Source organism: Oreochromis aureus, unplaced genomic scaffold (assembly GCF_013358895.1).
Source record: "Oreochromis aureus strain Israel breed Guangdong unplaced genomic scaffold, ZZ_aureus HiC_scaffold_124, whole genome shotgun sequence".
NCBI lineage: Eukaryota > Metazoa > Chordata > Actinopteri > Cichliformes > Cichlidae > Oreochromis > Oreochromis aureus.
The window spans coordinates 74,074-88,433 of record NW_024108735.1 but is presented as its reverse complement, the minus strand read 5'-3'; the positions used below and the strand labels follow the sequence as shown (position 1 = coordinate 88,433).

Here is a 14,360-nt window from a genome sequence, read left to right as displayed (position 1 = left end):
AAACAGTGACATAATTAGTGTTTCTCTCTGGATTATCAGGAAGCTGCTGCTCTGTGTCTCCATGTCTCACGCTGGTCAGATCATCAGACAGATAGAGACAGCAGTTTGCAGTGTTTGGGTCCAGAATGACAGGACTGAAGTGGACCTTCTCCTTCATCTTCTCCCACACTCTGAAGGACAGGTTGCCCAGGTGTTTGGCCACATCTATCAGTGCTCCTGAGACCAGCTGTGGATCTGACACTGAGCTCTGGGCTCTGCTCTGAGTGTCTTTATAACTGCTGAGGAATGGCACGCTGTGTTTCTGCAGCTCTTCTTCAACAGCAGAGATGCTGTCTGACAGAGAGGGGATCTGCTCCTCAATCATCTTCATCTCTCTGCTGATAGTCCTCCCCTTCTGCTCCTCTTCCTCCCTCAGAGCTGCCAGTCTGGACTCCTCTTCCTCTTTCAGGAACTGCTGGAGCTTGTTGAACTCTGCTCTGATCTGCCTCTCTGTGGACAACAGCTGCTTCTTGGAGTGTTGAATCATGTCATTGTATGTTTTCTCCACTTGTTTGTATTTGTTCCTCTTGTCCTGCAGAGACTTTAAGTCAGATTTCAGCTGCTCCTTCAGGTCACTGACTGCTTCTTCTACAGGAACCACTTTGTGACTCTGCTGGTGAGGAAAGTCACAGACAGTACACACAGCTCTCTGCTCGTCCACACAGAACAGTTTAGGCTCTTCCTCATGTTTACTGCACACCACTGTTAATTTCTTCTCTCCTTTTTCTGTCTCAGATGATCCAGATTTCTCTCTTCCAGAAAATGAATCAGCAAGTTCTTTCAGTGCAAAGTTGACATGAGGACGATCCTTTGAAGACTTTCTCTTACAAATGGGACAGTTTGTGTTTTTAGTTTGTTCCCAGAATTTCTGCAGGCAGCTTGAACAGAAGTTGTGGCTGCAGCTCAGAGACACAGGATCTCTGAAAGTCTCTGAACACACATGGCAGCTCAGGTAATTTCCAAGAAGAGCTCTCTCAGCAATTTGATCTTTCAGCATTTTTAAGTCACCAAATTAGTGTCTCTTGAACTGTCTGATTAAAATCCTCCAAACGTGTGTTTTTCAGCAGAGATCTGACTCCCAGTAACGGCGTCTCAGCTCAGTTCAAAAGTTTCTGATTTTACTTTCATTTTCCTGAATCACAGTCACGTGTTAAACTGAAACGCGCACATAACAATTGTGTCCGTCAGAGGGCGCTGCCGGAGTCATTCAGATAGTTTTCAGTTTGTGCTCCTTAAGACACAAAAGTGAAAATGTAGAAAATCTTGACCTCTCCATTTAAAGAAAGAAAAGCTAAACAGAATATAAAAATGACAAAAAGAAGGTGAAGCTGTTGTGTTTCAGAAGTTCAAGTAGGAAAAGTCAGCATGTTCTCAGAGTTCATATCTGCAGTTTGATCTGCAGTTGTCGTTGCAGCCAAGGATATAAATTTGGATTCATCACAGGGTTTAGATTGTCAACCTGCCAGACCTCTGCTCTCATACTCAAAAAAAGGAGAAGAATTCTTGACCCTCATGAACATGAAGCAATAATTTTGAGTAAAATGCAGCTGAAATACATGAAATCAAAGGTTCATTTTTTCCAAATAATACATCATTAAAATATGCTTGTTATAAACTAAATGTATACCAGTGAAGTTCATTTCCTTTGACCAGATTCAATTGAGGATGACTGTATCACTGTAAACTGACTACATCCTGTAAGTAGTTCGAGTTCAGGCACACAGGATCTCTGAATGTCTCTGAAGACATTACAGTTCAGGAAAGTTTCTACACTCATCAAATGTCACATCTTTACAGCTCGAACCTTACAGTCCTTCAAGAAAGCAAAGTTCTTTTAGAGAATTCACCTGTTGTAATGGTGTTCTAGTGAATTAATAATCACCAAACACAATATCTGCTTTTACTACCTGGGCTGTGGCCTCAAACCTGCATAAGATTTTAGACCTTTAGACTCCAACTTTTGTTGTTGTCCATCTACAACAACAAAACCAAAAACAAACCAAAAGTTTGTCATGAACTGAAATCTGATTAACTCACCAGTGTTAGAGGTATCACCAAAATGATAAATGGAAAACAAATAGAAAAATCACAGTGAACAATGAGCAGCCAGAAATGCTAATAATGCAAAAATAAACAAACTGATGTAAACTTGTTGATATAACATAATATGACATTAAATTGTGACAATACAGAAGAATTTACTGTCACATGTCACAAATCAGATTCTGGTCAAAGTCATGTTTAAGGTATTACTGCCTTGAAGTTGTCAATCACGTCCACTTTTTTATGACACAGAACACCATAGAGCTCCTATAAATGCATTAAATGAATCCATGACAAGACAATAAGTACTTTAGGAACCATATGAGTTGCTCCTTTTTTGATTAAGTGGGTTGGTTTAAATGGACTCACTGTATTGGTGAACAGATGTGGGGCGTTACTCATGGGTGTTTGAGGTGATAAATGTGGTTGCACTCACCTGTTCACGGTACCTGATGTTGATGAGCAGAAAGGTAGGGTGAGCATGAGGCAAAACCTGTTGAGCGCAGCTTGAATTATTTTCATGTATTTTGACTGTACCTTGATGGTTTATTTATACATATGCACTAAGTTATGCCATAGGCCAATGTGGTAATTTGGCATAGTAACTGATGCAGTTCTTTGTGAGTTGCAGTCATTTGTTTGTGCAGTCTCTGCATTTGTTTAATAGTTGATCCCATGTGCTGAATGTATGGTGGACAGTTGCATGTGAAATAAAAGGAGCAAATGGTACAGAAGTGTATTTTATGTGTTTACTGTTGCGCGTCATCTGTGTCCTCATGTTTAGCCAGCCGCGTTTGACTCATTTTGTGTGTTATTTTCAGAATCTAACAAACAACAGGACCTAAAACTAGCAGCTCAGTAACTGAGTGTTGGCTGTTTTTAGTCAATTAAGACTTGTATATAGTTAAACATGTATGGATTACATAATGTCAAATTCTGAATATCTATTTGTAAAATAAAAGAATTTGAAATAAGGAGGTAGGAACAGAAAAAGTGTAAACTTCATGCTACTCCTTTTCGAGCATAGACATTGTGTAGACATAGAGATATTCATGAAAACTTGATGTTTTTAAGTTTTTCTTTTCTCTTGTTATTTCAGTTATAATAAAATTATTCTCTCTATCTAATTAAACTGTGCATTGATGATTGTATTATAGCTATATAAACCGAATTAATTAAATATTTACTTATTGTTTTTTTTTTAAACAATCCTAACCTCATTGCTTTCACCAAATAAAATATTTTATAATGTAACGTGGACCAACTTGTGTACGGTATATTAAATCTGAAAAAAGATTCACCTTTTATTCCTCAGTGTGTGTGGTATACCGTTTATTGGCCATGATTATAGTATAAATATCTACACAGAACACGGGCTTTATTCAGACCATGACATATGAACTAAGGCAATAACTATGGTGTCATACTTGGGTAGAGTTGATCCGTTTTTGTCAGCATTTTTATGTATCACTTAAAATTAAATTCAGAATTTATTCAAAATGAAATCTCCCGTGCAGATGTCATAGTCACAGGGTGAAACTGAATGGTTATCGTTATATGTGACATATATGTGTTAGTTCCTGACAGATAACTGGCAGGACATTCTGTATTTTGCTCTAATAAAGGTCTTTTCAAGTCTCCATTTCAACAATTATTTCTTGGCAAAACCGAATAACCAAAATTCCCGCAGCACGTAAACGTTACCTGAGAGCCACACCTAAAAGACAGCCAGATTGCACTCTCATATGAACTAGTTTTGTTATTGCCCACGTCCTTTGTGATTATTAAGCTTATTTCTGATAAAAACAGCAGGGAAAATTCAAACAGTCGGTCGGTTCAGTAAAGTCGCCATGACACCCGGTTAACAATGAACGTTTGTTTAAGTGAGCGGCCTTTCATGAACTGCACCATTAATGTTTGCAGTTACATCAGGTTGCTGCAGGTGTACTGCTGAGTTTTGGAGACCTGCAGCCAGACTGCTTTAATTTAATAATGATAATATCACATAACTTTGGAACTAATGGCAGCATTATGTGGGCTTCCCCGAGCCGCTGAGCTTGACCGTCACAGGTGAGAGCGCTTGTTAGCTGTGAATGTAGCACATTCAGTTATCACCGCCACCATGTGTTGTGTTTACAAGCACAGAAATGGAACAAAGAATGAGTAACTTCAGCTCCATGTCGCCCTTCTGCCCTCTGTTATCACACTTAATAGACTGTAGTTAGCGGTCTTGTGATATTTGATATAATTACTTATTACCGGTTAATATGAAATGTAGCTCCCATTGATAGAAACGGCGATTTTAAGCAGTAAAACGAGTTTTCACATATAGTATGATTAACTAAAGTGTATCAGGATCAGGGTTATTCACCAAGTAGCAACTGTAACGCTTCCGTTCTTCATGAATCACAGACGCTCAGAAAGGTTTGCTGTTCACGGTTTATTCTGCAGAAGACAGAAAACACTTAACAGGTGTCTTCTGGTGGTACAGCAATTGTAGCGCCCTCACAGTGCAAATGCGCGCTGTCTCGACAGACTTACAATCTACTTCTTAATAAAGAAAAGATGGAAAATAATAATTTCTTCAATTTTACAGTCTGTCACACTGAACTTGTATACAAAAAGAAATCTTATTACTTATAAAAATACACTTCACAACTGTATAAAACAAAATACAGGATAACAGAAATATCACTGGCTAAACATTTCCCTCTAGTGGACAAATTAACAGAAGCGCATTACATTTTCACTTGCTTGTGCTTTGCAGACAAAATGACTGCTAACAAGCTCACGTACCTGCACAAGACAGAAAACACTTAACAGGTGTCTTCTGGTGGTACAGCAATTGTAGCTCCTACAATGTAAAACAACATTACAAAAAGCACAGAAAAACAGTAAATCCAAACACATTTCCTGCTATCCGCAGCAACCACTAGGGGGCCGACAGAAGCTTACTGCCAAAGAGCATAAATACGGCAGAAACACTGTTTAACAGCAACCAGCCTTTGTTTCGGTTACACAGTAACATCCTAACATCAATATAAACCTATATACATCGACATGTACAACTTACGTATCAACATTCACACCAGAAACCATAAAAATGCCAGAGCCTTTCATTACAGAACTTACCCTCACAGTGTAAGGAGCGGAAGCCTTAGCAGCTTCTAAACGCTAGAGTGAGATCCGGTTTCAAAATAAAATACAACAAAAAAAATGATAAAATTCACACTTAAAATAATAATTAAGACCAGGTAAGTGCATGTTTTTCAGATGTCTTTTTAACTCCGTTACGCAACTACAAGGACGAAATCAGTTGCATTGTTATTTGGGATTTCTTTCAGTTTTTGAATCATAATCATGGCGATTAAGAAACACCTTCTGCTGCTGCTGCTGTTTCCTGAGTAAACCAATATTTCTGCGTTCTGTGGAAATTGGCTGTTATGACTTTGAAGATTGCTGCAGAAGGTAAAGTGTACGCAGCACAGTCAGCATGTAAAGTCACCACTTAAGAAGAAAGCCCCACAAATCCTTCAGAAGTACGAGACCACGATTACACTGTCAGTGCCATTTAGGAATCTCCTTGTGAAGACTTGTTTAGATTTGGTGGAGAGGTGTGGTTTGTAAGTATAGCACCTTACTAGACTTTGTTAAAATTTTGCAGTGAACATTTCACTTTTAAAATGTTGAAGTGCACTGAAGCAAGAAAGGGTACCTTTGTTATCCAGTTACCTTCTCAGGGCAGAGAAGCTGACTGTAGCAAAAAGCATCATCACCACCTTTTGATCCTCGGACAGGGGGAAGGATTTGTAAGTAAATGTAACATTTTAAAAATGTAAATTCCACCACGATCCATAATAATTACACCTCGCTCTCACCTACTTGAGAATTGTATATCTTTTAACTTTGAACTCAATATTTTTTAGAGCTAGTCTTGTTATTCTTAAACCAGAGCATCTGTTTGTTTCAGTTAAACTTGCTCAAATATGTGATCTGTTTTCCTGTGACCCATATACCTCTGAGGAGAACTGCAAAATGCTGTTCACTGACATGTCCTTTCTTGCTCAGGAGCATTATTATGATCCAGTCTCTCACTGTGGATTCCTACAGACTAAACTGCACAACCTTAGACGGACTCTCAGGCAGGGGCAGAGACGTTATAGGAAGCAAAACGTGACAAATGACTGTGGAGGAGGCAAGAGGTGGAAACTGAACACTAGTGAGCTAAAAAAATGAATTTTTTTTTCCAGGATCTGATGGGACCTAAATCGGAGCTAAAATGAGGGAATAATGGACTTGCATGTAAATACCATCCAAATAAGTGATCATATTTCTCAGTGTAACTTTGATGTGGAAATTACGGTGGCCCTGAAGTGCAAACCACAAAAACAAATCACAAAACGCACAACAAATTGAAAAGCGCAAAAACAAATTGAAAAGCGCAAAAACAAATTGAAAAGCGCAAAAACAAATCTCTTAACGCAAAAACAAATCTCTTAACGCAAAAACAAATTGAAAAGCGCAAAAACAAATTCACTAAACGCAAAAACAAATTGAAAAGCGCAAAAACAAATCACAAAACGCACAACAAATTGAAAAGCGCAAAAACAAATTGAAAAGCGCAAAAACAAATTCACTTAACGCAAAAACAAATTCAAAAACGCAAAAACAAATCACAAAACGCACAACAAATTGAAAAGCACAAAAACAAAAACCAAACCGGAAGAGGTAGGTACCAATGCTGCAACAACAGGCATCACTGATTGGATGATGGATCCGGTAGCTTTTTGAACTGGAAGTTGTTCTGTTCGGAAGTTTTTTTTTTGTTGTTCGGAAGTTTGGTGACTGCTCTACCAACTTTTTTCCACAACTTGGACAAAACATGTTGGCTGTATCCCAATTCAGGGTCTGCAGCCTTAAAGGCTGCATTTTAAGGCCGATTACGTCACAGCGGCGCGCCGAAGGCTGTCCCATTTCAAAGGCTGCTCTTGCTCAAATTCGGCCTTCATTTCCATGAATTTTAAGGCTGTGGCGGTATAGACTTCGCGGCCCAACATATCCCACAATTCATAGAGCGGCAGTCACTGTGGATAATTTTGCCGCAGATGGCAGAAGCAGAGCGGCCGAAGAGTAAACTGTTAAACGTAAGTACTGAACATGATGTCACTTTTTTATGTGCAAATGTTTAATAATGAGGAACATTAAAACATTACTGTTGGCCACATGTCGACAAAGTTATTTGCCATTAGTGATATTTGTACTTTCAGCGTTTACTTGGTTTTAAAGCATTTAAAATATAATAATACAATAGTTGACCTAAATCTTACAGAGAATGTGATGATTTTATGGATAATTAAAGTCAGTCATATATCCACAAACACAACAAGCTGAAAGTCAGTGATGCTGCTCGGTTTGCAGTCCTGAATATCACGGCACAAGCAGGATTCACTGCACTGTTAATGTTAGCTATGTTATATTGCTGCCTCTGTTCGGTGGTGTCGAGCCAAACGGACTTTAATGTGTGTTTGAACGAGCTGACGGTTCACTCGTTAAGCTGAAAGAAAGATGCTTTAATCACAGGAGTCACACATGTGTCCACTGTACCATCTGGAACTCTTCTTGTTTAGCACTCGTAATAACACAAACACTAAATCCTCCGTCTCTGTGCTGTTTTGTAGCAGTGTGTACACCTGAGACTGTCACCTGTCTGTCTGTCCTGCACTCTCTCTCTGTTTCTTTCTCTCTGATTGTGGAATAAAAGTATGAACATGTATTTATAAGTTACACTTGTGTTTGAATCCTGCAGCTTATCACACATTTGATTTCCATGTGTGACGACTGCAAGTGTCCAGAGTGAGGACAGACTGAGGGACATCATCTGTGAGGCTTTGCACCCCTGATGATCCACCAGGACAAACTCAGCAGTGTGTGAGGAAGAGGAGGAGGAAGAGCCAGCAGCAGCAGCTGGCAGATGGAGAGAATAGACAGACTGTTCCCTGTTTGTGAAGGACTGCTAGAAAAGTTTAAAATAACGAATTGTCTGAATCAGTCTTATTAAGTAATGTTCAAATAATGTTATCATTCCAGTGTTTTCAGTGTGGGAGAAAGTACTCAGGGCCTTCAAGTTAAACACTATGAAAGGCAGCAACAAGTTTAATATTCAGAAACCTAAAGTATGTATCAGCAGCAGAATGGAGCTAAAAATAAATGTCCATGTTTGTTTCAGTTCTATGAAGCTTTGAGTATTTTGGTTTAGTAGCACTGCTGTGTTTGTTGCATCATATTGCTGTAATTGTTTATATGCTTTATATATTCTGAGGTAAGTTGATCTATAGTGTTACATCATATTCTATAAGGATGTTATGTGTTTGTTTACTTTCTGCCCAGTTTGACCCATTTAGCAGAAGTCAGCCTGTTTAAGGCTCTGATATCTATTCTGTATGACTTAAAGTAGTTATGACATGGTCTGATTTTCTCACCCAATAAAGGAATATTTCATATATCAGTCTACTCTTCCTTCTATCAGAAACAGTTTTCACAGCTCGTACATTTTTCTTTTTACACATATATGTAAGCATTGAAACAAAGTTAGTAATGCCAACATATTAAAAGAACAATATTTGTCTCTTATATATAATACATCTATATATACGCTGTCAAAGATACTTGTCTTTGAGTGAAGATTTAAGGTGATAGGAAATATAAATAAGTGCAACTTTAATCTTTGACCCAGAGTTCAAGCTCAGTGCTGTAATATATCCTGTAATATATATATATATATATATATATATATATATATATATATATATATGTGTGTGTGTGTGTGTGTGTGTGTGTGTACCATAACAATCTGACAATACATATAATATTGGCCATATTATATTAACATTACCAAAGTGAGATGATTTCAGTCTCATGAACAACATCAGCTAATTGTTAGCTGATGATAAAAATAAAAATAATAATAATACATATCATAGACCTCGATCTATCATCACTGACATGACAGGCATGGAGAATAGGTGTATGGCTATAAAAGAAAAAAAATTCTCACTTTTCCACTATGACTGTTCAGTACAGAAATGAAGACCAACTATCATGTTTTACAGTCCTGTGGTCTCAGCCTCAGATACTCAACTAATCAAAGTGATGTCATGACAAAAATGAAGGACCAACAAAACATTTTTACTCCTTCATTTCTGCTGTATGACACGTTTCTCGCAGTTGGTATCATGGTTGCTAGGCAACCTGAACAGCGTGACAAGGGCTAGACCGTCCCATTTCACAACCCTCTCACTTCCGCACTACCCGTGCTTGTAGTACGCATCGTCCGTAGTGCACGCGTGAGTGCGCGATTTGCAGCGTGCATACCCTGAATTGGGACACAGCCTGAGGAGGCCTTAAATCCTCAAGCTGATTGCCCTGAATCAGTCTCAGGTGTGCATGACTGCAGCAGGGATGATGGCTCCGCCCAGGGGTGGAGGCCAAGGAACTCAGGTGCCTGATAGAATTTTCCAGTCGAGTCTCCAGATCCTGACATTTGTTTTGATACACAGATATAAAAATATGGATAAATGTACTGATAAATGATCATAATTATAATATTTCTGACAGTTGGAGTCAAAATTGAATTGAGCTTGAGTCGAGCTTGAATCGACTCGAATCGGGACCTTGTGAATCGGAATTGAATCAGTTATAGAAATAGAAATCGATACCCTGCCCTAGTGTGAACAGAGTATTTGTGGTGGCAGGCTGGACAACAGAGCTACAATTGTTAAAAACACTGGGTTATGTGTTGATGCCATTTTTGTGTGGTTTTGACCTTTTTGTAGAGCAGAGTCTGCTTTACACACGCTGTGACAGTTTCACGCTCTCGCAGGTAGCTCTCTGTGCTCGGAGAGAAATCCTGCTCACGCGAGTAAATGTATTTTTATTTTTCTACAGGAACTTTGTGTTAAAGGGTCAACACAAGACAGAAACTAGTCAGGATGATTAATAATGAGCACAAGTTAAATGAGCTTATAACACTAAATTAGCTTCATTAGTCCTGCACAGAAATAGACTCATCTTGAATTCTCTTAAAGTCTCTTAACCTCTTCAGCCCCACGCATAGCTGGACTGGCCATCGGGCATACCGGGCATTTGCCCGGTGGGCCGTTGGGGATTTTTTGTTTTTATGGGCCGATGGATTTTTAATTTTGTTTTAATTTTTTTAGGAAGGGTATATATAATGAAAGGTTTTGGATTGGCCAATTGGTCATGATCGACTCTGGGCTGGACCAATTACAGCCGAGGAGGCCGGATGCACCCTCCCCCTTGTTTAGCAATCTTATAGACGAACTAAAGAAAATGGAGAACAAAAAAAGGAAAGGAGGTGTTTATGAAAATATCATTAAATCTGTCATTTAGTAATTTTAATATTAATTAATGATCATGTCTCACCTCTAGTGTTCTTGGTCTTAATTTAAGGTTTTTCCTATAGCGATTGACAGATCACGTGACTTTTGCTCATTGCATGCTGGGAACTCGAGGCAAAACAACCCAAGTACCGCATCAAATGCAAGCATTTGCAGCACCGCAAAACGTTCATTCTCGGTTCCAATACCTTCTTGGTTTTTCTTTGCCGCACAAAAAAAGGAATGTACAAAACTAAGGAGAACAATGCCGGTCCGTACAGAGACAGACTCAACGAAAAGGCAAAGAAAAGACACGAGAAAAAAATCAAAGGAGTGAAAGGGTCAGACCCTTACGAGCACACAGAGTGGACAAAAGACGTTAGCGTGCTGCCCAACTTTTACCACGCTCAGATTTATAATTATACGGTTCTTGGAGTGAGTACACACACATCCACAAGCCCAGGTACAGTTTACTGACGGATGGGTACAGGACCTTGAAATGCACTGTGTAGAACGAAAGACCATCGTACAAACAAAGGTAAGTTTACCAGTCTCACAAATCGTCGTCATAAATACACATTCGTTTACCGTTTATTAATATAACCTTTGAGCTCAACGGTAATTAATTAGTAGTGGAAATAATTTCTGATACGCATTACAGAAATGTAGCAGTGACAATAATATTGTATGTTGTAATTGTACTGGGCATTTAGTGATACAAAATAACTGTTTTATCCTGTGAATAAATTTGTGTACCATGGTAATAACAGAGGCGAAACGCAATATTGTGTCAGGACAAATAAAGGAGCATAGCGCGACAATTTCTGTTCAGCGCCAGACTTGCTTGTAACCTATATCAGGATTATGTTAAGAAAAATGACGTATTAACTACTACAAAACACTGACCTTTGTGGGAATGCTTGGAGCAGACTAACATGTGAGCTGGAGTGTTCTGAGACGTTATATTTGGTATATCCAGGCAGTCCCTCGGCTCTTACTTCGGAAACATGGCTTAAAAATTTCTCTTCAACGACATAATCCGATAAAAAAACGATCTCTTTACCGGTCGGCTTCCCGTGGCTGTCATGCGACCGGCTATTGCAGTTAATAATACAACAGCTTCTTGCCATTTTTTGTGTTTCTTTTTATCGCTCTGTAACTGAGTTCAATTGAAAGCCTGCGTGCGCTAGTACCTCTTGCCTCAAGTTCCCAGAATCCTTTGCGGTTTTACCCCTGAATGACGTCACATTTTCAATCTCTATCCTATGGGCCGGTCTGTAGTCAAAATGCCCGGGCCGATTTTTTGTCCCAGTCCAGCCCTGGCCCCGCGCCCCCGGCATTGGGGGCAAAAAGGAGGAGATCACGTTTAATCGGTTATAACGCCAGTTGAGAAATATAAATCCAGACATGTGTGATATCCACAGAAACCTCACAATCTCAGCTAAAATGGCATATAAACCATTTCTACAACCACCAAACACACCGAAAACAAGCCCCGATTAAACGAGCAGTTACGTAAATGCACAGAAGTCCGCTAAACACACAAAACCGAACCAGAAATTCGTCAGACTTCATGTAACCGGTTAAAAATAGGCTGGTTAGCTTCCAGGGCTATCACTGACTCCACACACCAAGTTTCACCACGATCAGAATTCACTGAATTAGCCGCAAAAGAAGACCACGGAAACACACAGCGGCGCAAATGCGCTAAGACAGAAATTGGCTTACCGTCCCGATTTCCTCCGTTATTTTCGCCGGTAGCCGGTAGCCATGTGATAGCCGGTAGTTACCTTGCCAACCTAAAAGCATCACAGCCGTTTTCCGTCAACAGCCTCCATTTTAGACCCACCTACAGACACGTGACTGGATAGACGCCACATGCAATAAATTTGGACACACGTGGGTTTTGGCATTACAACGTCTGATTGGTTGAAGTGACGTGAACGTGACATCGTTACTTTGAATCTATTGGATAAAACGATTAAAAAGAGGTGTCAATCATGCAAATTGACCAAAAGAAACCAAAGTTACAGCCCCTCGGAGTTTAAAGGGCCAGAGGCCAATGAAGCGCTCTATGCGCACGGCATTAAAGGGCCATTACCATGTAAATGTGTGGTTAATTCTACCAAAATATATGTTTTTAAAAACCATTTTTAGGCCTGTTAATAAAATTTATTACTTTCTGCTCTTTAATACCTAAAAAAAATCAACTGGCATGGTGTCCAATTGTGTGCCAGAATTGGACATTTTTGTACAACGTCTGGATATTCATATATTGACAGGGCTGTAGTTTTTCACTGTTTCACTTTAGAAACATAAATCTTTGCACAGATGATGCTTATATGTTGGTTACTGGATTTCTGGAACCAAATCTGATCTGAGGCATTTTTTTTAAAGGGTTATATGCTACAAATTACAAAAAAAAAATTAGGCGAGAATAAAATCTAGTTACTTTTTCTCTGTTCCAGTCTCAGTAACTTTGACACAGTAATATCTGCTTTAATATTTACACCTCTGATTAAAGTTCCCAAGTGTTAGCTTTATTTTGATACCAAGATTGTAAGGACAGAGTTTGTAATTGCAGAGAAATAATCAATTTAATTTGGGCATTACATTTTCGAGCAGGAAGCTCAGAAACCCCCTTGGGGCTTAAGAGGAGAAGTAAATTATGAAACTGAAGATTTCTGATTCTTAAATAAAAAACTACATCTTAAAGAAACAACCTAGCTGTGGGATTTGGAACAAATGTAAGGATAAGTGTGAGCTACTTAACATCAACTGATTGTGTTGATGTTTTTCTGTTTTATTAAAGATGGCTGCTTTTCATTTGAAACGTTTCTGGCTCTGGTCTCTTCACTGTGCTTTGCTCCATCACTCCTCTGAACCTAGAACTAGTCCAGCAGCTTATATATCTATTTTACAGCGACATCGGTGCTACAACTGGTTCAAGAAAACAGTCTCAGCACAACAGGAGTATTTAAAAACCATCAGAATCAAATGTTCTTTTCTTCTAAGGAATCAATTAAATGTAAAAACAACAATAAAAGTAGAAACTTCTGTGATGAATGCATTTGAACTAGGGCTGTCTAAATTAACTCATTAACGCAGATTAATCCATCATCATAATTAATTTGATTAACATTTTTAACACAGTTAACCCATCTGAAGAGCAGAATGACTCAAAATCCCTGGAATGTCTCTGTCAACACATTTCTGACAGTTTGTCCAAGTAGAATCAAATGAGCAGTTGATCTGGTGACGGGCAGCGGAACCAACCAACTCAATATGGAAGATGACAAACAGCACATTGGCCCTCTCCATAGGAAATCTGAGTATAAAAAACAAGAGAGAAGAGTCGAGCGACATAAAGTATTATGCGCTTTGTGCAGGTAAGAATTTTCTTTTCACCAAAGCACTTCCAGCTCAAAATATCACATTAACGCGAAGCATACGTTAGTCGGGGACGCTGCTAGCACTTTGTCGCCCAGCTTGCAACAAACCACTCACGAAGCATCGGGGACTCAGTGAACCTACCTTGGACAAATTGCCTGACACAATTGCCAAGTGGATTGCAACAAATTGCAGACCTATTAATATCGTTGAGGACACGGGCTTTACAAAGGTTTTGCAAGTTGCATTCTACAAGGCTCCAACAAGAAGCACAATAATGTCAAAAATTCATGGGCTCTATGAAACTGAAAAGGAAAAAAAGTGTGAGGATTTAGCTGTAGCCAAACATGTCGCCCTGACAGGTGACTACTGGACTTCTGTGAGTAACAGTAATCTTGGTGTTACTGCATATCTACTTACTACTGCATAGGAATTAAAGTCGTTCGCATTGAGAATAATGAAGACAGAGGAGCGTCACTTCGCAGAGGCATG

General features: G+C 39.1%; 1 protein-coding gene across 1 annotated transcript; it reads right to left on the bottom strand.

Annotated features, from left to right (window-relative positions):
- Positions 1 to 4: 4 nt before the first annotated feature.
- Positions 5 to 1,137, bottom strand: LOC116328969 (tripartite motif-containing protein 35-like; the record flags this gene model as incomplete). The annotated part of the gene is made up of 1 exon (XM_031750864.2): positions 5 to 1,137. A coding segment is annotated over exon 1 (1,032 nt), but the record flags the coding sequence as incomplete, so codon positions are not given.
- Positions 1,138 to 14,360: the final 13,223 nt, after the last annotated feature.